Source organism: Poromitra crassiceps (genome assembly GCF_964638095.1).
Source record: "Poromitra crassiceps genome assembly, chromosome: 26".
NCBI classification, from domain to species: Eukaryota; Metazoa; Chordata; class Actinopteri; order Beryciformes; family Melamphaidae; genus Poromitra; species Poromitra crassiceps.
Genome location: NC_139640.1, coordinates 10,196,755 through 10,217,165, shown reverse-complemented (window position 1 = coordinate 10,217,165; position 20,411 = coordinate 10,196,755). Strand labels below are relative to the sequence as shown.

The 20,411-nt window shown below is 46.9% G+C and overlaps 1 protein-coding gene across 1 annotated transcript in view; it reads left to right on the top strand.

The window, feature by feature from the left end:
• Nucleotides 1-15,918, top strand: part of megf8 (multiple EGF-like-domains 8) — a gene marked incomplete at its 5' end in the record, with an annotated part of 67,172 nt that extends 51,254 nt beyond the window's left edge. Inside the window, 9 exons of the mRNA XM_083661223.1 lie at nt 222-432; nt 917-1,131; nt 1,533-1,728; nt 2,629-2,797; nt 7,749-7,941; nt 9,114-9,284; nt 9,495-9,625; nt 10,732-10,864; nt 12,800-15,918. Coding sequence (XP_083517349.1) covers nt 222-432; nt 917-1,131; nt 1,533-1,728; nt 2,629-2,797; nt 7,749-7,941; nt 9,114-9,284; nt 9,495-9,625; nt 10,732-10,864; nt 12,800-14,311 — 2,931 coding nt within the window. The 3' untranslated portion in view covers nt 14,312-15,918. The remainder of the gene's footprint in view (nt 1-221; nt 433-916; nt 1,132-1,532; nt 1,729-2,628; nt 2,798-7,748; nt 7,942-9,113; nt 9,285-9,494; nt 9,626-10,731; nt 10,865-12,799) is intronic.
• Between the last annotated feature and the right edge of the window lie 4,493 nt (nt 15,919-20,411).

Genomic DNA, 20,411 nt, shown 5'->3' with positions numbered 1-20,411 from the left:
TAACTGCCCATGTCTCGGAGGAAGCATGGAGCCAGTTTCGGCTCTGCCCAGATCGTCAGAGGGTGGAGCAGCAACCAGGATAAATACATTAAAATGAGCTTTAATGGGGGATAAAAATGTGATTAAAAAAAGGATACAACACACACGCTCCAACACCGCCACCAGATCAAAGAGAGACGGATACAATCTTTTTCTAAAATCTCCATCATTGAATCTCCCAGCCTGCCCTGCAGTGTAAGTGGTGCACCAACTGTCCAGAGGGGGCGTGCATCAGCAGCTCCGTCAGCTGCACCTCTGAACACGACTGCAGGATCAACCAGAGGGAGATCTTCCTGTCCAGCAACTGCACCGAGACCAGCTGTGAGGCTTCGGACTGCCCCAAGTGCACCGCCTCGGGGAAATGCATGTGGACCCGCCAATTCAAACGCACAGGTACATGGTGTTGAAGAGACGGACCACAAAACCAAACCAAAAAATGAATTCACTACCAAACAAAAATGATCTCTTAATTGTCCACCTAGTTGTATGTACTGTATATGTATGTATTTTTTGTTTTTCAAAATGAATAATTGCTGAGTAGTGGACCATTGGTAAGACTGAGAAAAAAAAGAACGTTCACTGTGGTTGAGAATAATCAAGATGTAAGATACAAACACTGAGGTAAAATAATGTGGTTCCTCACATAATTAAGACTAATAATCATGTTTAATGTGGTCACGTCATCTAGCAAAATTACTTGAATTATCATTTTCGCCGGTATTGTGGAACACTTATAAAAAAAATAAGTGTTATAAGTTGCAGATGACTTTTGGTAAATCTACATTCAAGGTTTTGATTTCTCATGAGGGTTTTTCTCATGACTGATGAACAACCCTGACCCATTTTTAACCGCTTCACTGTGTTGCGATTCCTGCAGGCGAGACCAGGCGCATCTTGAGTGTGAACCCCACCTACGACTGGACGTGTTTCAGCTACGCCCTGCTCAACGTCTCCCCCATGCAGGTGGAGTCGTCTCCCCCTCTGCCGTGCCCTCCCCCCTGCCACACCCTCCACAACTGCAGCCTCTGTCTGGGCTCCCGAGGCTCTGACGGAGGCTGGCAACACTGTGTGTGGAGCATGGCTCTACAGCAGGTAAGGCTGCTATCCTTGAGCTACGTTCACACGGAGAACCTACGCCTTGCCTCAACCCACGCCTACGCCTGCAGACCTTGAGCTGGGCGTGAACCTATTACACGCTTTTGCAATCACACCGCACGCCTTTGCACGCTGAACCTGGCTTGAAAATAGAACTCACGCCTAAACGATAAAATCGGCGTGGCACAGGCGAGGCGTGGGTACACGCAGGGTTCACGCTCAGGCGCCCGGTGTACACAGCCTCATTGACTAAAACGGACGCCTATTTAAAAGTGTGGGTAAAGGCAAGGCGTAGGCAAGGCTTGGGTCCCCCGGTGTGAACTAAGCCTTACAGATGATGTGGTGTTTTCAAAATAAAAGCATCTCGCTGAAACGTCCAACCACCCTTTCCCCCTTAGTGCATGAGTCCGTCTTTCGTGCCCCTGCGGTGCGAGGCGGGCCAGTGCGGTCGTCTGCTCTCCGGAGGGGACTCCTGCTCCCCGCAGTGCTCCCAGCTCACCCAGTGCTCCCAGTGCATCGGCAGACCTCAGTGTGGCTGGTGTGCCGCCCGAGGGGGGAACGGGGCCGGACGCTGCCTGCAGGGTGGACTCGATGGTGAGAAATCGCTCTGAATCACTGAGGAACCTAGGAACCTAGGGTGTAAATCAGTGTTTCTCAAACTTTTTCAGACCAAGGACCACTTAAACCAATGAAAAAAACTCAGGGATCACCTAACTCCCAAAACATCCCCAAAAACAATAGGCCTACTACTTCAACTGTAAATTACAAATTACAGGCTAATTAAATGACAAATAGCAGTACAATTAATCTAATTTTTGGCTTCCCACAATTATGAAAACAAGATAACCGATATAAAAAATATGTATATGTAATTTATTTTAGTTAGTCCATTTACCGGTACTTTTTTTTTTTTTTTTAACATGTATTTCTCCTGTTCAGTTCAAATATATTGAAAGTTCAAAGAAAGTTTTTTCAGGTTCAATAAATGCACAATGTTGCCAAAGTCAAATAGGCTATCTGTTGCCATCTTCAAGTTGCATTCAGTGATGTTTTTGTGTTCAAATAAGTGTTAAATGGCTCTATATTCTGACAGCAATCACTGAAATAGAGTGTTTGGTCAGTAACTTGGTACTCCCAACCACCCGCTGTACTCTGTCTCTCTCCTGTAGCCCTGCAGGCAGAGTGGAGGTATCTCCGCAACCGTAAGTCGTAGAGAGTCACTGGTGGTGGCGTTGGATTCGGGGTGAAAAAATACATAATAGTCTTTTATTGGCAACGTGATCTGACCTTGATTTTCACAGAAAATGTAAACATTTCTCTGATTGGATAGTGGGAGGTAAAAAAAGGAAAAAAATATAAATCTACTCGCGGACCACTAGGGGGCGCCCACGGACCACTGTTTGAGAGAAACACTGGTGTAAATAGTCCAATGTTGAATTCATATAATGGTCACTTTTGTTGGCCTCCCTCCCTCCATCCTTGTCTCTCTCCCAGGTGTCAGTGAGGGGGTTTGCCCGCTGAGGAACAGCAGCTGGTCTTTCCTCCACTGTCCCGAGGAGGACGAGTGTGCTAACGGCCATCACCACTGCAACAGCACCCAGGACTGCCATGACCTGCCCCAGGGCTACCACTGCACCTGCAAGCACGGCTACATACTCAGCAGGTTAGTCATGACCTGCCCCAGGGCTACCACTGCACCTGCAAGCACGGCTACATACTCAGCAGGTTAGTCATGACCTGCCCCAGGGCTACCACTGCACCTGCAAGCACGGCTACATACTCAGCAGGTTAGTCATGACCTGCCCCAGGGCTACCACTGCACCTGCAAGCACGGCTACATACTCAGCAGGTTAGTTCCTTCAGAAGGCCCAGGGCTACCACTGCACCTGCAAACATGGCTACATACTCAGCAGGTTAGTCATGACCTGCCCCAGGGCTACCACTGCACCTGCAAACATGGCTACATACTCAGCAGGTTAGTCATGACCTGCCCCAGGGCTACCACTGCACCTGCAAACATGGCTATATACTCAGCAGGTTAGTGCCCCAGGGCTACCACTGCACCTGCAAACATGGCTATATACTCAGCAGGTTAGTCATGACCTGCCCCAGGGCTACCACTGCACCTGCAAACATGGCTATATACTCAGCAGGTTAGTCATGACCTGCCCCAGGGCTACCACTGCACCTGCAAACATGGCTACATACTCAGCAGGTTAGTGCCCCAGGGCTACCACTGCACCTGCAAACACGGCTACATACTCAGCAGGTTAGTGCCCCAGGGCTACCACTGCACCTGCAAACATGGCTACATACTCAGCAGGTTAGTCATGACCTGCCCCAGGGCTACCACTGCACCTGCAAACATGGCTATATACTCAGCAGGTTAGTGCCCCAGGGCTACCACTGCACCTGCAAACATGGCTATATACTCAGCAGGTTAGTCATGACCTGCCCCAGGGCTACCACTGCACCTGCAAACATGGCTATATACTCAGCAGGTTAGTCATGACCTGCCCCAGGGCTACCACTGCACCTGCAAACACGGCTACATACTCAGCAGGTTAGTGCCCCAGGGCTACCACTGCACCTGCAAACACGGCTACATACTCAGCAGGTTAGTCATGACCTGGCCCAGGGCTACCACTGCACCTGCAAACACGGCTACATACTCAGCAGGTTAGTCATGACCTGGCCCAGGGCTACCACTGCACCTGCAAGCACGGCTACATACTCAGCAGGTTAGTGCCCCAGGGCTACCACTGCACCTGCAAGCACGGCTACATTCTCAGCAGGTTAGTGCCCCAGGGCTACCACTGCACCTGCAAACATGGCTACATACTCAGCAGGTTAGTGCCCCAGGGCTACCACTGCACCTGCAAACACGGCTACATACTCAGCAGGTTAGTCATGACCTGGCCCAGGGCTACCACTGCACCTGCAAGCACGGCTACATACTCAGCAGGTTAGTGCCCCAGGGCTATACTGCACCTGCAAGCACGGCTACATTCTCAGCAGGTTAGTGCCCCAGGGCTACCACTGCACCTGCAAACATGGCTACATACTCAGCAGGTTAGTTCCTTCAGAAGGCCCAGGGCTACCACTGCACCTGCAAGCACGGCTACATACTCAGCAGGTTAGTTCCTTCAGAAGGCCCAGGGCTACCACTGCACCTGCAAACATGGCTACATACTCAGCAGGTTAGTGCCCCAGGGCTACCACTGCACCTGCAAACACGGCTACATACTCAGCAGGTTAGTCATGACCTGGCCCAGGGCTACCACTGCACCTGCAAACACGGCTACATACTCAGCAGGTTAGTGCCCCAGGGCTACCACTGCACCTGCAAGCACGGCTACATACTCAGCAGGTTAGTGCCCCAGGGCTACCACTGCACCTGCAAACATGGCTACATACTCAGCAGGTTAGTTCCTTCAGAAGGCCCAGGGCTACCACTGCACCTGCAAGCACGGCTACATTCTCAGCAGGTTAGTTCCTTCAGAAGGCCCAGGGCTACCACTGCACCTGCAAGCACGGCTACATTCTCAGCAGGTTAGTTCCTTCAGAAGGCCCAGGGCTACCACTGCACCTGCAAGCACGGCTACATACTCAGCAGGTTAGTTCCTTCAGAAGGCCCAGGGCTACCACTGCACCTGCAAGCACGGCTACATTCTCAGCAGGTTAGTTCCTTCAGAAGGCCCATGACCTGCCCCAGGGCTACCACTGCACCTGCAAACACGGCTACATACTCAGCAGGTTAGTTCCTTCAGAAGGCCCATGACCTGCCCCAGGGCTACCACTGCACCTGCAAACATGGCTATATACTCAGCAGGTTAGTTCCTTCAGAAGGCCCAGGGCTACCACTGCACCTGCAAGCACGGCTATCTACTCAGCAGGTTAGTCATGACCTGCCCCAGGGCTACCACTGCACCTGCAAACACGGCTACATACCGTAAATTCCGGACTATAAGCCGCGGCTTTTTTCCCGTTTTTTGGCCCCTGCGGCTTATATATGGATTTTTTCAAAAAAAAAAAAAAAAAATACAAATAAAATCTCTCTTTTTTAGCACTCTTTCTAACTATAAATCCACTTCTGTTTTAATTTCCTCTCTTGCCCTCTTTTCACCACACCGCGGACACTGTGTGCACTGTAAAAATAAACAACGGTGGTGTTGTGTTATGTTGTTTTGTTGAAATGTTACGGTAATACGGTAAATGGGAGCTTCCTCAAACAGCCATCTCTTTCCCGACAATCCCCTCTGTGCGTGACCACTTACATATGGTAATTACGGTAAGCAAACGGCCACTCGACCAACAACTCCCTCCCCCGACTACCAGGAGAAAATCACAAACTTCGGCGAATTCACACAAAGGAAGATCAAGGAATATTCACAACAAGACGAGCAGTAGAAGCAACACTCTCACTTACCATGGGGAAGGTACGCAGAAATTCACACGACGCAGCTTTCAAGTTGAAAGCAGTCAATCTCGCATTAAAAGAGGGAAACAGAGCAGCAGCGCGTACCCTGGGCATCGATGAGTCAATGGTGAGACGTTGGAAGAAGCAGCAGGAGGAACTGTCTCAGTGCAAGAAGACCAAAAAGTCCTTCAGAGGTCATAAAAGCAGATGGCCCGAACTTGAAGATTCCCTTGAAGATTGGGTGTTGACCCAGAGAGCAGACGGCCGAGGCGTTTCCACGGTGCAGATCCGACTGAAGGCCAAAACAGTCGCCACCGAGATGAAAATTGAACATTTCAGAGGTGGGCCATCTTGGTGCTTCCGATTCATGAGACGAAAGGGACTGTCCGTCCAGGGGAGAACTACTGAACAACTCCCTCCCGACTACCAGGAGAAAATCACAAACTTCGGCGAATTCACACAAAGGAAGATCACGGAATATTATAGGAGTGTGAAAACATCCACAATCACCAACGGGTTCCAAAACGCTGGACTGCTGCGGGATGAAGAGGATGACGCCGCCACAGCTGGCGCTGAGGGCCGTCAGAGGCTTCAGAGGCTGTTCGATGCCGACAGTGATGAAGAGGAGTTCGTTGGTTTTGAGTGACAATGAAGGAGAGAGGAGAGTGGTTGATGAAGCCACCCTGAACCTGTTCGTTTCCGACACTGAAGATGAGGACTTTGGTGGTTTCAGTACGCAGGAAGAAGAGGAAGACGAGGATTAGTGACTTGACTTCTCTGGTTACAGGTTTGCAGGGGGCTACCACTGCACCTGCAAGCACGGCTACATACTCAGCAGGTTAGTGCCCCAGGGCTACCACTGCACCTGCAAGCACGGCTACATACTCAGCAGGTTAGTGCCCCAGGGCTACCACTGCACCTGCAAGCACGGCTACATACTCAGCAGGTTAGTCATGACCTGCCCCAGGGCTACCACTGCACCTGCAAGCACGGCTACATACTCAGCAGGTTAGTCATGACCTGCCCCAGGGCTACCACTGCACCTGCAAGCACGGCTACATACTCAGCAGGTTAGTGCCCCAGGGCTACCACTGCACCTGCAAGCACGGCTACATACTCAGCAGGTTAGTTCCTTCAGAAGGCTAAGATGGATATTTCCATTCAGTTATCATGACATAAAAAATATCTGTATCTATCTATCTCTCTCTCTCTCTCTTTCTCTTTCTCTCTCTATCTATCTATCTATCTCTCTCTATCTCTCTCTCTCTCTATCTATCTATCTATCTATCTTGATATATAAACTGAGGTACTACAGCGGGTACTTGAGAGAAAGGGGAAAATGCAAAAATGTAAGAATACATCTTGAAAATAAATTCAACTTTAACATAAATTTGCTCAGTTGGCACTAATTGGAACTCTTTCACTCCTTTTCTTATTTTGTAATGTTATGTTCTTCAAAAGGTGGGTTATCATTCATTCATTGCATCATATGCTATAGTTTTCTCTTGCCGTTTTCTAAAGCTGCGTTCACACCGACCTATTAAAGTTTTTCGCTGGCATCGAGTTTACATACAAAGTCAATGCAAACGAGCGATTGAGCGTATATTCGCCTGGGAGAAAAATCGCTGGGCGTCCGAGCGACAGAGACAGAGCGCTAGGGCGAAAATACGCTCGTCGGCCCAGATGAAATATCCCAACTCGAGCGAAAATACGCTGGCATCAGTCGCTCGCTGTTCAACGCTGATTGGCTGCCGTGTGAGAGTGAGTCAAGGATCACACTGGCTTGGAACAAACCGCTGGTTTATTGTGTGGCAACAAACCACATTGACAGGCTGACAGCTGACATGAAGTGAAGTCTGTACTACCGGTATGGAGCTTGTAAACAACTACGGTGGCTCGTAGTGGACAAACATCATGACATTGCGTAACGTTATAGCCCCTACATGTCCGTCAATTCGTGTGCCTGTTGATGAGCGATTTAAACAGAGCGACAGAGCGATTCCAAAGGGTTGAATCAAGCGACAGAGCGAAAAATAAATATCTCGGTGTGAACACAGCTTAAGCAAGATGTTGTGGTCGGGTAAAGGGGATACTGAAGCCAAAAAAGATTGAGAACCACACTGATCGAGCACAATGCCTGGAGAAGTGTTTAAGTTTGACCCATGCTCCCGCTTTGCTTGTTTCTTCTTTCCAGTGTTTCTGGCCAGTGTGAGCCGGTGTGCGCACAAGGCTGTGTGAACGGGACGTGTGTGTCTCCAGGAGTGTGTCAGTGTCACTTTGGCTTTGTGGGGGAAAACTGCTCTTCTCAGTGCAGCTGCAACAAACACAGCAACTGCGCTGGTGTCAACAAACCGGACGTTTGTCTGGAGTGCCACAATAACACCATAGTGAGTGGTTGGAGACACACACACACACACACACACACACACACACACTATGGCTAGGCGATATATCATATATTAATAATATTGTGATATGATACTATATGTCGTCTGGGATCTCATATTGTACTATTGTGAAATAACTTAAAGCCCCATTCAGCAACTTTTCCAAGTTTTGCTATTGGAGAAAATGCGCCCTCTGCGTGCAATAGTATCGATAACGATATCGCCGTTCAAAGTCAACAAAACACAGCGCCAGAAAGCTCTATGTACATGTTGTGACATCGGGTACTCACCACGTGATGAAATATTAATCCATAGTTCCGTGAAACATCATTTTCATAGCAAATCCGAATCGAGTTACTTCGTGTTTTCCGGCCGCTGTAGAGCGCATGCGCGCATCTTGCCTCGGGACGCTGGCAGCAAACTGCTTAGTCCCAGGGCTGGCCAATGGAGGGCGGTGTGGGATAAATAAAGGCGAGAGTCTCCCTATTACAAGTCAATCTACCATGTCCTAAGACTAAAAAGATCTCATATTACAGTAAAAAAATTAAAAAAAATTACTGATTGGGGCTTTAAATGTTATGTCTTCCTGGTCTTAATTTAAAGGCTGTGTTTACAGTAAGTGATAACATTTTCTAAATGTATGAACCTGTTCTGGCTGAGTAAAATGAACAATGATTGGCTTTACCTGCTCCTCATATCCTTATTACACATTACTCATTAGTAATGCTCATTACTCATTTTCAAAAACTTGTGTGTAAATATCTTGTAATTCCCCCAAATATCGTCACCTTATTTTGTATCAAGGTATTTGGTCTAAAATATTGTGATATTTGATTTGTCAGTATCGCCCAGCCCTAACACACACCCACTCAACATACACACAGCATACTTAAATTCTCAGGCATTTTTGATTTGTTCACTGGTGCATCTGATGTACAGACTGTAATATGATTGGTTCACTGGTGCATCTGATGTACAGACTGTAATATGATTGGTTCACTGGTGCATCTGATGTACAGACTGTAATATGATTGGTTCACTGGTGCATCTGATGTACAGACTGTAATATGATTGGTTCACTGGTGCATCTGATGTACAGACTGTAATATGATTGGTTCACTGGTGCATCTGATGTACAGACTGTAACATTATTGTCCTTCCCACATTTCCAGGGCAAGCATTGCGAGAAGTGCAAGCCTCTGTTTGTAGGCTCTGCTAAGGGCGGGGGGACTTGTCGTCCGTGTCGCGAGTTCTGCAGAGGTAACAGCGCCGTGTGTCTGTCCCGGGACGAACATAAAAAAGCCCTCGAGAATCTACGCCTCTACCCTCTGGACTCCATCAGCGTAAGTGCTCGGCATCTTGGGTAGTGCGTACTTTACTTTGATTAGGGAGCTGTAGTTTGACTCCCGTAAGCGTTTCCTGATAAGTGGTGAATAATTTAATTTCTATTATTATATTATATTATATATAATGATTATTATAGCACAGCCTATGTTCTGTTTGCCTCCTTTCTTGAGGTGTGGGTGTCCATGATTTCTTTTTCCCTTGATCAGATTCAGAACTGGGTATCGGAGGGTCCCACTGAAGAGAATGCGGTGTGTGTGAGTTGCCAGAACAACAGTGTTGGAGACAAGTGTGAAAGCTGCCTCAGCGGTTATTTCTTACTGCAAGGGAAGTGTGACAAGTGAGTGAGGTTTATGCTGCGTTTCCATGCTTTTAAGTTGAGTTGATGAGCTACTTGAGGTGCTACTATTGATCTACTATCAGTGAGCTTGGGATGCACCAAAACTGTGATTGGTATTCAGTAGGGGTGTCACGATACACTCAGTTCACGATACGATACGATACACGATATTGGGTTCACGATAACGATACGATATTTTAACAATATGTTATTGCGATCGATTTCTAAGTTGAGGGGGCATCCTCCACGCTAATTTGAGTCATTTCACCATTTTCATCCTCCGTGTCTGTAACGTCCCTCGTCTGTTCAAACAAAGCAATGAAAAGGAGAGCGAGCATGCAATCAGATGCAGATCAGTGCCACCATGTTCAGCTTCTTTTTCTCGCGATATGAGATTTCATCTCCACGATACATATTGTCACGTTTTGATATTGCGATATATTGTGGGACGATATATTGTGACATCCCTAGTATTCAGTAATAGGGTGCTGTTATTGGACAATTCACAATTCCCCTATTGAAGAAATAATAATAATCTGATACCAAGAGGCATGTTTGACACTTGAATGTAGATCTCTGGAATTGAGCAAACAAGATCAGATCAGATATTATGTTATATCCTGAACTACTTTAAGTTTAACTTTAATGATCGCTGTGGGAAATTGGGTCAATGGAGCAGCATTATGAAAATGTATAAAGAATAGGAAGTACAGTATGAAGAGAAATGAAAATTCAAAAAAATATATCGGGGGAAAAAATATGGCAATATAAAACGAATGAGAAAATATGAAGATAAATAAATGTATATCATACATGACAGGATTTCCAAAATGTGCAGCTTATTCACATTAGCAGGTCTACAGAAGGCCATACACATACAGAAAGGTTTGTAGATGTATGACTTCTCACATCAAATAAATTAGATTACATTTACACACATAGATACGAATGCACAGATTTGCATTTTCATACATGCATTACTAGGTGTTTTATCTTTTATTTTCTTTAAGTAAAAGATCATTATGAGCATTACTGAGTAGCATCAGATCCTTACTCAGCAACAGCCAAAGCGTTTAGTGCTCAATTGTGCCCCCTCTGTCGTGCAGGTGTCAGTGTAACGGCCATGCAGATACCTGTAATGAACACGATGGAACAGGTTGCCCCTGTCAGAACAACACAGAGACCTCCTCCTGCCTCAGCAGCCCTCAGAGTGACCGCAAAGACTGCTACAGACAGCAGGTATGCACAGCCTGGAACTCATTGATTCCATCAAAGTGTGGCATAAGAATTTTGAGAATATCTTGTGCCGTTTGCCTGCACATACAAAGTGGCCTGTGTGGCCCAATATTTTTGCATAATATACAAGAATCCCAGACAAGAATTGAAAATAGAGGAAAAAGTTCAAAATTAAGTCGGCTTAAATGTTGTTTTGCTGGGTTCATATCTTCCTGTGTTCTAGTGTATTGCCATCCGCAACTCAATCTCCCACCCCAGAACAATCTCCCAGTGTGGTCGGAACTCTTCCAACATGGAGGAAAGCTTTCTACTCGCCATGTTGCATTCGCAACGTTTTTGGGATGGCTTTTAAAATAAATTTGACTTTTTATGTTCAAATTAGCAGGAAGACACCCTTCATTCTGGAGGGAAATATTTTATTCCTACTTTCTCATGATTGAACAAGTATATATCATACCAACCAATATGACTTTTGCTATGAAAGCACATTAAGAATTCTTTCTGTTGACTTATATATTAATACTGGGGAGAATTTTTAATTTTCTGTAACATGCACCAGTGCTATCTTTGTTACTACCAGCTATTGTGATGCTCCATTAACAATGCAGAGTTTGGAAAAGTCTGTATAGGGCACCAATCTGTTACTCAAAAACTTAAAAACTACGTTAGAAAAATCCTCTATTGGAATGAATGACTTCCCTTCTCTTTTAGTGCTGCACGATTTGGGGGAAAGGTGCGATTAGCGATGGTGGACAATATTGCGATTTGTGATTGCGATTGCGATATAATAAACAAGAGGTATCTAGGGATGTGCCGGCATGAGTTTTTGACGGTATGATAACCTTGGACAAAAATACCACGGTTTCACGTATCACAGACTAAAATACATGAAATATGTTACAATTTAAAATATATTAAAACTAAATAAATAAAACAATTTGAAATAAAATTATCTTTACAAAAAAATAAAACATTTTGAGACATTTGCCTCTCCCAAACATGTAAAAAAGAAACACCAGACAAATAGAAACTGCACTGTGTTACAGCACATAGAAGATGGCTCAGCAAAGTTAGTTACATGTCTGTCCAGTAATACAATGATACACCCCGTTTATTTATTTTGTAGCGACAGATGGCCTTAAACGCCACACTCACGTGACGCTTCTTGAGAGAGAGGTGAGTTAACGTGCATCTGCAGACTTTTTCGAGGGACCATGAAGGCATCATGTGACAGGCTAGCCTGGAGGTGCTGCTGATGGCAGCTGCAACAGTGTTTTCTCTGCTATCAACCTTGTTAATCTTGCTATATTCTTCATCACAGTGGGTCATTACCCACTGTGCACTTAAACGTGCACTAGTTCTGCATAAGCACCTGCAGCTCTCTCCTTATTTTACTGACGTTCTCACTAATCACATGGCTGTTTACATGCGTTTCTGAACGGCTAGCTAGTTATTAGCATAGCTCGCTGTTAGCAATCATGGATGTTCTCTCTCTCCCTCTCGGTAAAATGTTATGTAACCTTGCCTCGCATAACATTACTTATTTGCGGGAGTGCATGGGAGAAGTCTCCCGCTAGTGTTGATGCCCAGTGTGATGGCAGAGAAACGTGCGTTTGCTGCGTCGCGTGTAACGTTAGATTAGAGGAGGCACACACATACACACACACTCAAAAAGACGTGAAAAAAAATTATCGCACACTTTTGCGGTTATGTAATCGCACGTGCTGGCATCGCGATTGTGATTGCGATTAGATTAATCGTGCAGCACTATTCTCTATCAAACCAGTGAAGCATGACTATGTGAACGCAGTCTTATTTTCTCATTTTATTTCACAGCTTTTTCACACCAAAGTAGCCTTTTTGACCTGTGAGCATGTTGTTGTTCTTCACTCACATGGTGGTATTTGCTCAAACTGTCTTCATGTTTTGCTCTCTTAGTGTGCCAAGTGCAAAGACTCCTTCAACGGCACGCCGGTAAACGGCCGTCAGTGCTACCGCCAGTTCAACGTGGACAGCGAGTGCTGCTTTGACCCCACGTCCCAGACCAACTGCTTCCACGACCCCACCATCCGCAATCTGCCCAAGGGGCGCACGGTCTTCTTCGCCGCCCAGCCAAAGTTCACCAACGTGGACATCCGTGTCACCATCGACGTGACCTTCGGCGAGGTGGAGGTGTACGTGTCCAACTCTCACGACACCTTCATCGTGGACGTGGACCGCCACACGGGCGTTCACGCCATCAAGATCGAGGAGGAGTCGGCGCCGGTGTTTCGGGGAACGGCGACCGGGGCGGAGAAGGACTCGCCTCCTTCCCCGATAAAGGTCTTCGCCAACGCCTCGTCCGGTCTCGGGGGTCCCATGCTCTCCACCAACCCCTTGCAGCTGCAGGCCAAGCCCCCGGGGGCAGAGAGAGAGATGAGCGAGGAGCGCGCCGAGGGACTCATCTCCTACATCACCGTGTGGAAACCCCAGACGGTGCTCATCGTCCGCTCCGTTCGCGATCGCGTGGTGATCACCTTCCCCCACGAGGTGCACTCCCTGAAATCCAGCCGCTTCTACATCGCCCTGAGAGGGGTGGGAAGCGAGGAGAGACTGGGCGAGTCCCAGGGCCTGCTGTTTCTGCGCCAGGACCAAGCCCACATCGATCTCTTTGTCTTCTTCTCCGTTTTCTTCTCCTGCTTCTTCCTCTTCCTGTCCGTCTGCGTCCTCCTCTGGAAGGTGAAGCAGTTCCTGGACTTCCGTCGGGAGCAGCGCCGGCACATCCAGGAGATGACCAAGATGGCGTCTCGGCCCTTCGCCAAACTCACCGTCTACCTGGAGCCCGAGGAGCCGCAGCTCATCTACTTGCCGACGGCCGTCGGCGGGGTCGGGGGCGGCAGCACCGTGTCGCTCGCCCACGCCCGCACGAGCAAGCTCGGCGGCGTGGTGGTGGGCCAGAGGGGCAGAGCGGGCGCCGTCTCCTACAAACACGACCCGGCGTCCGGACCCACCGCCCACCACCACCACCATCACCTGACCCTGGGCGGCGGAGTCAACAGCGGCCAGCACCTGCCCCTGCACTACCTGAACACGCACCACTACGCCGGCACCACCGCCGGCACCCCGGCGTCGCACCATCACCACCCGTCGACGCACAGCGGCTACCAGCACTTCTGCCGCTCCGACCCGTTCCTCTCGCAGCTCATGGGCTTCTCCTATTCCTCCTTCAAGGTGGGGCCCATCACCCTGGAGCCCACGGACGACGGCATGGCCGGCGTCGCCACCGTCCTCATTCAGCTGCCCGGGGGCATCTTGGCGCCGAACCGGGCCTGTCTGGGCTCTGCACTCGTCACCTTGCGCCAGAACCTGCAAGAATATTGTGGCCACGGAAGTGGAGGAGGGCACCCCGGGGGCAGTGCAGGGCGTAAGGGGCTGCTAGGTCATCAACACCTTACCACTATGGCTATGTAGGAAACAAACTAACGACGTAAATGGCAGAAGAGGATGCTGATGCACAATAAATACATTTTTTTGAAAGAAGCCATAGCTGCAAGTCGAAGAAAAACCTCACGTCATAGCACGTTTAGCGGTTAGCATCGTGAACAGTCAGATCAGCGTTACGAACAGAGTTGTAAATACACTGTATAATTCATTACTGGGTGTTGTTTATTGTATTATTGTATTGCTATACTGTATTTCAATGCTTCACATGACCATGCCAGCTGTCTCTAGAATGCACTACAACCGCTATACGTATCAACGAAACAATGTGCGCATCCCGTCTGTGATCACTACGAGGTATGGGCACTCCCGACAGCCACGTCACACACAAAGACGTCAGCTGGACTGTCTTTTGTTGTTGCATCATTGACCAATGGAGGTGGAGTGGAAGAAATCTGCTTACTTTGGAACCAACATGTGCTTTATACCCGCCCAGAAAGTGACAATCAAAATTGCCGTCGAGAACAAGAAACGTTGAAAGCGGTTCAGCCTAATGCGCAAGATTTGGATTGTCGGCATAGGAAAAAAGAAAAGTCAAAGTTGCTTGTGAGATGGTTTTTATAATCACAGTAGATACGAGTGATCATAATTGTGATATGGCTTCTACGCTTCTACGCTACGTGTTTATGTGAAACTGACTCAAAACCCCCGAGTATATTTTGGCATATTCACCTGGCCTTGTTACATGGTTGATGTTGTATTTGTTTTTCTGCTCATCTGCCTTCACTACTTCTTGCCTTGTCTGAGTCAACAGGCTCACACTTAACACTTTGAATTGTGTGGTGCAGCAAATACCGAATAAGAAGAATAACACATTCTACATTTTTCATTATGAATTGTCTTAGCAAAAAAATGAAGGATAACTGCTTCAATATCTGTTTTCAATTCCTGACAGTATTTTTGATTTTCCATAGAACCCCTCAGCGGAATGATGGACTGATCTATAATTTTGGAACATTGAATTACATATTGATATAAATGTGTGTAGTTTTGCTGGAATGGTATTTTCAGGCTGTGTGTGTGTGTGTGTGTGTGTGTGTGTGAGTGAGAGATGCGATTAGAGATGGACAAAAAACAAAAATCAATATGGAAATTGTTACTCAATGATGATAAAGAAATGAACAATATTGTATGGAACCAGACAGTTGAAGCTGAAAGTTGTGTTCTCCTGGTGAGACGTATGAAAGAAAAGGATTCAAGTGTTTTCATTTTCAAGGAGCCCAAATTACTTTTTTAGTATTCTTTTCTTTTTTTGCACTGCATGGGAGGCGTATGGACGGGATACAGTGAAATGGAGAAACTCAGAATGGTGCTACTGGATTATTCTCACAGGAAAAAAAAACTCATGACATGTTCTCTTGAACTGTATATTCACAGGCGTAGTCAAGCAAAAATAAAGTTCAAATTAATACGGTCACTATTTAAAACAGCCCTCCACGAATAAGCGTAAATAATACTACTTTGTTTTGTCTCTTCTTTTTTTTTTAACACGCTTTACTATTTTTGTATATAACTGTGTTTTGCTGTTTGTTTTTGTTTTCAAAAGAAGGGAACAGTGTTGTACAGAAGATTGTTTATGCCTGAAGATTCTCTGTCCTGGTGATGAGTTGGCGAAAATAAAGTCTGTGGAACCATTTTTTTTTTGTTATCTTCCAGAGGAATAAATCGTGTGATGTGCAGTAATCACGTGAATGCATGTATACATTGCATGACATTACTTTGCTGCTTCCAACAGTATTATTGACCGTTGTTAAAATAGTGCTGTACAGCAACTCAGTCTATCAGAATCCGCTTTATTGGCCAAGCAATGGCAAGCATGTAGACCTACATACAAGGAATTTGACTATTAACTTAAATATCTCTATTGCCAATGCCTGGTCAGTATGTAGGCTATTTTCTTAAAAGATAATTCACTATTTATTATTTAAGGTGTGATAAACCTTGTATAGAGACAGTCGGCATGTGTGGGAACGCCCACAAAATGTTAAACGGCAGAGCAGAACACAAGACCTCTGCTCAGATGTGCGTTTACTGCGGTGGTTAAATACCCTGATCGTGTCTGCCTGGGCTGGGCTATCAAGCTAAATTCTAACTTTGCTGAATGGATAGAACGGGGGAATTTACCCCACCCTGACCACGCCCCCCAGCCAGGCTGATGAGCCAGCCGTCTATTGTGGGCGTTCCTAGGGCCTGTATGGGCGTTCCCAGACATGCCGACTGTCTCACTGGTTTGTACCAGAGCCGTGTATCGCTCTGGTTTGTACGACCAATCAGCTCAGGTCAGCTCTGGTCGGCCAGAGCCGCGGCGGAAGTGCATTGGTCAAGTTCCGGTGTTAACGGTATTATCGTAGCCAGATCATCTTAGCTAGCCGCGGCAGCCGCCTAGCATCTCGATCCAGCCAAAAGACGGTTAACTTACAAAGCCAAGGTATGTAATGTCTTCTTTACCTATAAAAACTGAACGAGTGGCACTGACAATTGCACGTATGAAAGCTGCAGCAATGGATCCACGGTGACAATAATATGCTAAATAATACTAGTTGTAACGTAACCTACAGCTAGCTACACTGTTGTGTTCACCAACACCGACATCATAATGATTGTTTTGCTTTCTTGCTGAATTAGCACTGTATGTATTGTTAGCCAGCTTCCAACTTCGTAACGTTAAGTTACCCACCTCACTAGTGTGTCCCTTTGCTTCACAGCATACAGAAGAGAAGAAAGCCTAATGGTGGCAACATGAAGATCAAGTCTGCTAAAAAGAAATGTTTGCTCAGCAAAGCGAAGGGAGTTAAAAAACGCGGTCACCACCTGATCATAATTAAGACTGAATCTGAAGTACAGCTGGATGCTGAAGAACAGGAAGTCACCAATGAAGCTCATCACACTAATGGAGTTGATCCTAACGTCCAAATCAAAGAGGAACCAGATCCACACACCATCAGTGAGGAACACATTGGTGGTGGCACATCAAGCCTTCTAGACACTGACACTGGAACTGATGCATCCAAATCAGAAGTGTACCTTGAACCAGGAAATATAAAGATTAAGGATGAGCCCGAGTCTGACCGTGAACCAGAATATGAACTCAGTGAGGCAGTGGTCAAGAAGGAATCGGAGTCTTCGTGTGTTAAGGAGGAGAGCTGCAGTGAAGAGGGGGATGGGGAGGGTGCAGACAACCTCCAGGAAGACACTGATGCTGGAGGAGAACAAGGTAGGTAAAGTAGTTCACACACTGGTCTCAACAAAGTCAAAAACACAGTGGGTATGATTTAGATTTGGTCAATTCTGATTATGTTATAGGGATACACCGATATATCAGCCTTATCGGTATCGGTCGATATTCGCCTTGTTGACTGCCATCGGCCTATTGGCAAATTACATGACTTTCACAGATGTCAGTGACCGATGTTTATGATGTGAAAGAAGGTTATATTAGGTTGTTTCATACATTTGTGTGATTGAATTTGTGCTCAAATTGATGAATATATGTGATCTTTTAGATATAAAAGATTTTTTTTTTCCCTGTCACAAAATAGGGAATAAATAACAAAAACAAACAAAAACAAACAAACAAACCGTCAACATTGGCTAGCAACCAAATTATCATTTTAAACATGGTCAGTCCAGAATTTCACAATTGGTGCATCGCTCCCTAGTTTATTATTTCCTGTAGGTATCAAATTAAATTGTATGTGTTAAAGTACAACAATCATTCATAATCTCTTTCTAATTCTAATGCTCTCTCTTCTTTCTGTGTCCTCCTCTGGGTCCCTGGCCTTCTTAGGGTCTTCATCGGAGTTCTTCCCCTGTCCACACTGCACCACCTCCTTCACAGACTGGGACTTCCTGGAGAAGCACATCAAGTGGGTCCACCAAAAAGAGTATCTCGCCACGCTGAAGAAATGCCTCTCGAGCCGCAAACTCAACCGCGACATCCCCAAACACCCCTGCACCGTCTGCGGTAGCTCCTTTAACTCTAAAGTCCGCCTCCAGGGCCATGTGCGTGAAGCCCATCCTTCCGCCCCGCCCCGGAGACTCCACCCTTGCCCGACCTGTGCGCGCAGTTTCCAGTACCTGAAGAACTTGAAGAATCACTGCCAGCGTTGGCACAGCATGTCCGTGGTGACCAAAGGTGGACATCTCTGTTGCGCCGACTGCGGGAAGAGCTTCAAAACCACCTGGGGCCAAGGTCCGCACGTGTGTCACGAGCCTGAGGACTCGAAACCTAACGATAAGCCGATCTGTCTGGACACTAATGTGCAATGTCCAGAGTGTGGCAAGAAGGTAGGCACACCTCAAAGCTTGGGAATCCACATGCGGATCCACACGGGAGACAGGCCCTTCGTCTGCAAGGATTGCGGCAGGAGGTTTGTGGAGCGCAGCGGGTGGAGCCAGCACATGAAGATCCACGCGGGGGTGAAGCCGCACAAATGCCAGTTCTGCGGGAAGGCCTTTCTGCGGTCGCACCACCTCAAATGTCACTTGACCACTCACTCGGGCAAGAAGGAGTACTCGTGCTCCGAGTGCGGAAAGGAGTTCGGCTTGAAGGCGAGTCTGAATCTTCACCTGAGGACTCACTCCAGCGAGAAACCCTTTCACTGCACCGTGTGCGGGAAGAACTTCAACACCAGGAGGAACCTGCGGGTTCACACCAAGCTCCACACCAACGAGAAAGCCCACCAGTGCGGCGACTGCGGTCTGAAGATCGGCGATCTGGGGTCTTTGAAAATCCACTTGAGGACGCACACCGGGGAAAGGCCGTACCACTGTACGGTGTGCGGCAACAGGTTCATTCGCCTCTCGCATCTGAGGAACCACCAGCGCACCCACACCGGGGAGAGGCCCTACAAATGTACTGAGTGCGACAAGAGCTTCACGCAGTCCGGTGACCTGGTGAAGCACAAGAGGGTGCACTCGGGAGAGAAGCCCTTCGAGTGCCCGGACTGCCATCGCCGCTACACGTCCTCCGGAGATCTGGGCAAGCACATGAGGAGCCACACGAACCTGCGGCCGTACACGTGTCAAGAATGCGAAAAAAGCTTTCGTCTGTCGGGACATTTAAAGACCCACATGCTCACGCACACGGGGGAGAAGCCGTACTCCTGTCCCAACTGTCTGCGCAGGTTCGCTCGCTCCCACCATCTTTCTGGTCACGTGGCCAAATGTCGCTGAGTCTTTTTCGGGGAGGAGTGTAAACAAGCGATGTCTGTGCTTAAGGGGGCTGTATACGAGTAGATCAGTGATACTCAACTTGCGGCCCGCGGCAGGGTGCAGAGTGGCCCCCCGACCATTTTCTAATAATTTTACGTTCGTTTTCATTGTGAATTAGAATCTAATTCACAATGAAAACAACTAAAATAAAAACTAATATGAAATAAAGTTTGACTAAGCTCCAGCTAAATTGTCAACTACCGCCGTCTGCTCGCTACCCAGGCACTTATGTATGTACATAACCTGACTAGCTTAACCTAACTAACTATCCGGTGTGCAGTGCACAACAAACTCCAGCTGACACCCCAAAAATCCACAATCCGCTACAGAACATTTTATATTGTTTGTTTATTGGCCTCTGGTCATTTCATGAAAGTGGCCCCCAGGCAAAGCAAGTTGAGTATCCCTGCAGTAGATGATAGCCTTTGCCCTTGTCATATTAACCGTTTGATGACTGAATGTGTATAAATCATAGCTGTAAAATACTTAATTATTTATATGATTTGGCGGGCAAACTCTCTCGACTCAAACTGTATTAATTTATTTTGAAAAGTAAGTTGAATATACGGTACGGTAACAATCGAAAGTTTGACCACACCTTCCCATGAGAAAGTGTCTCCAAACCTTTGACTAGTACTGTATGACTTGTGTTTATTTATGCATGGAACTTCTTTAATGTACTGGCCCATGACTCGTATGAATTTGTTTTACGGGATAGTTCTGAATTGTTCTTGCAATACGCCAATTTTATTGGAGGCGTAAGGAGACAAAGATAATAGAGATGGAAGTCCACTTTCGCGCCTGCGTAGACTGCTGTATTATTTGCAGAAAAGCTAATAAACTATTTATTAAGTCA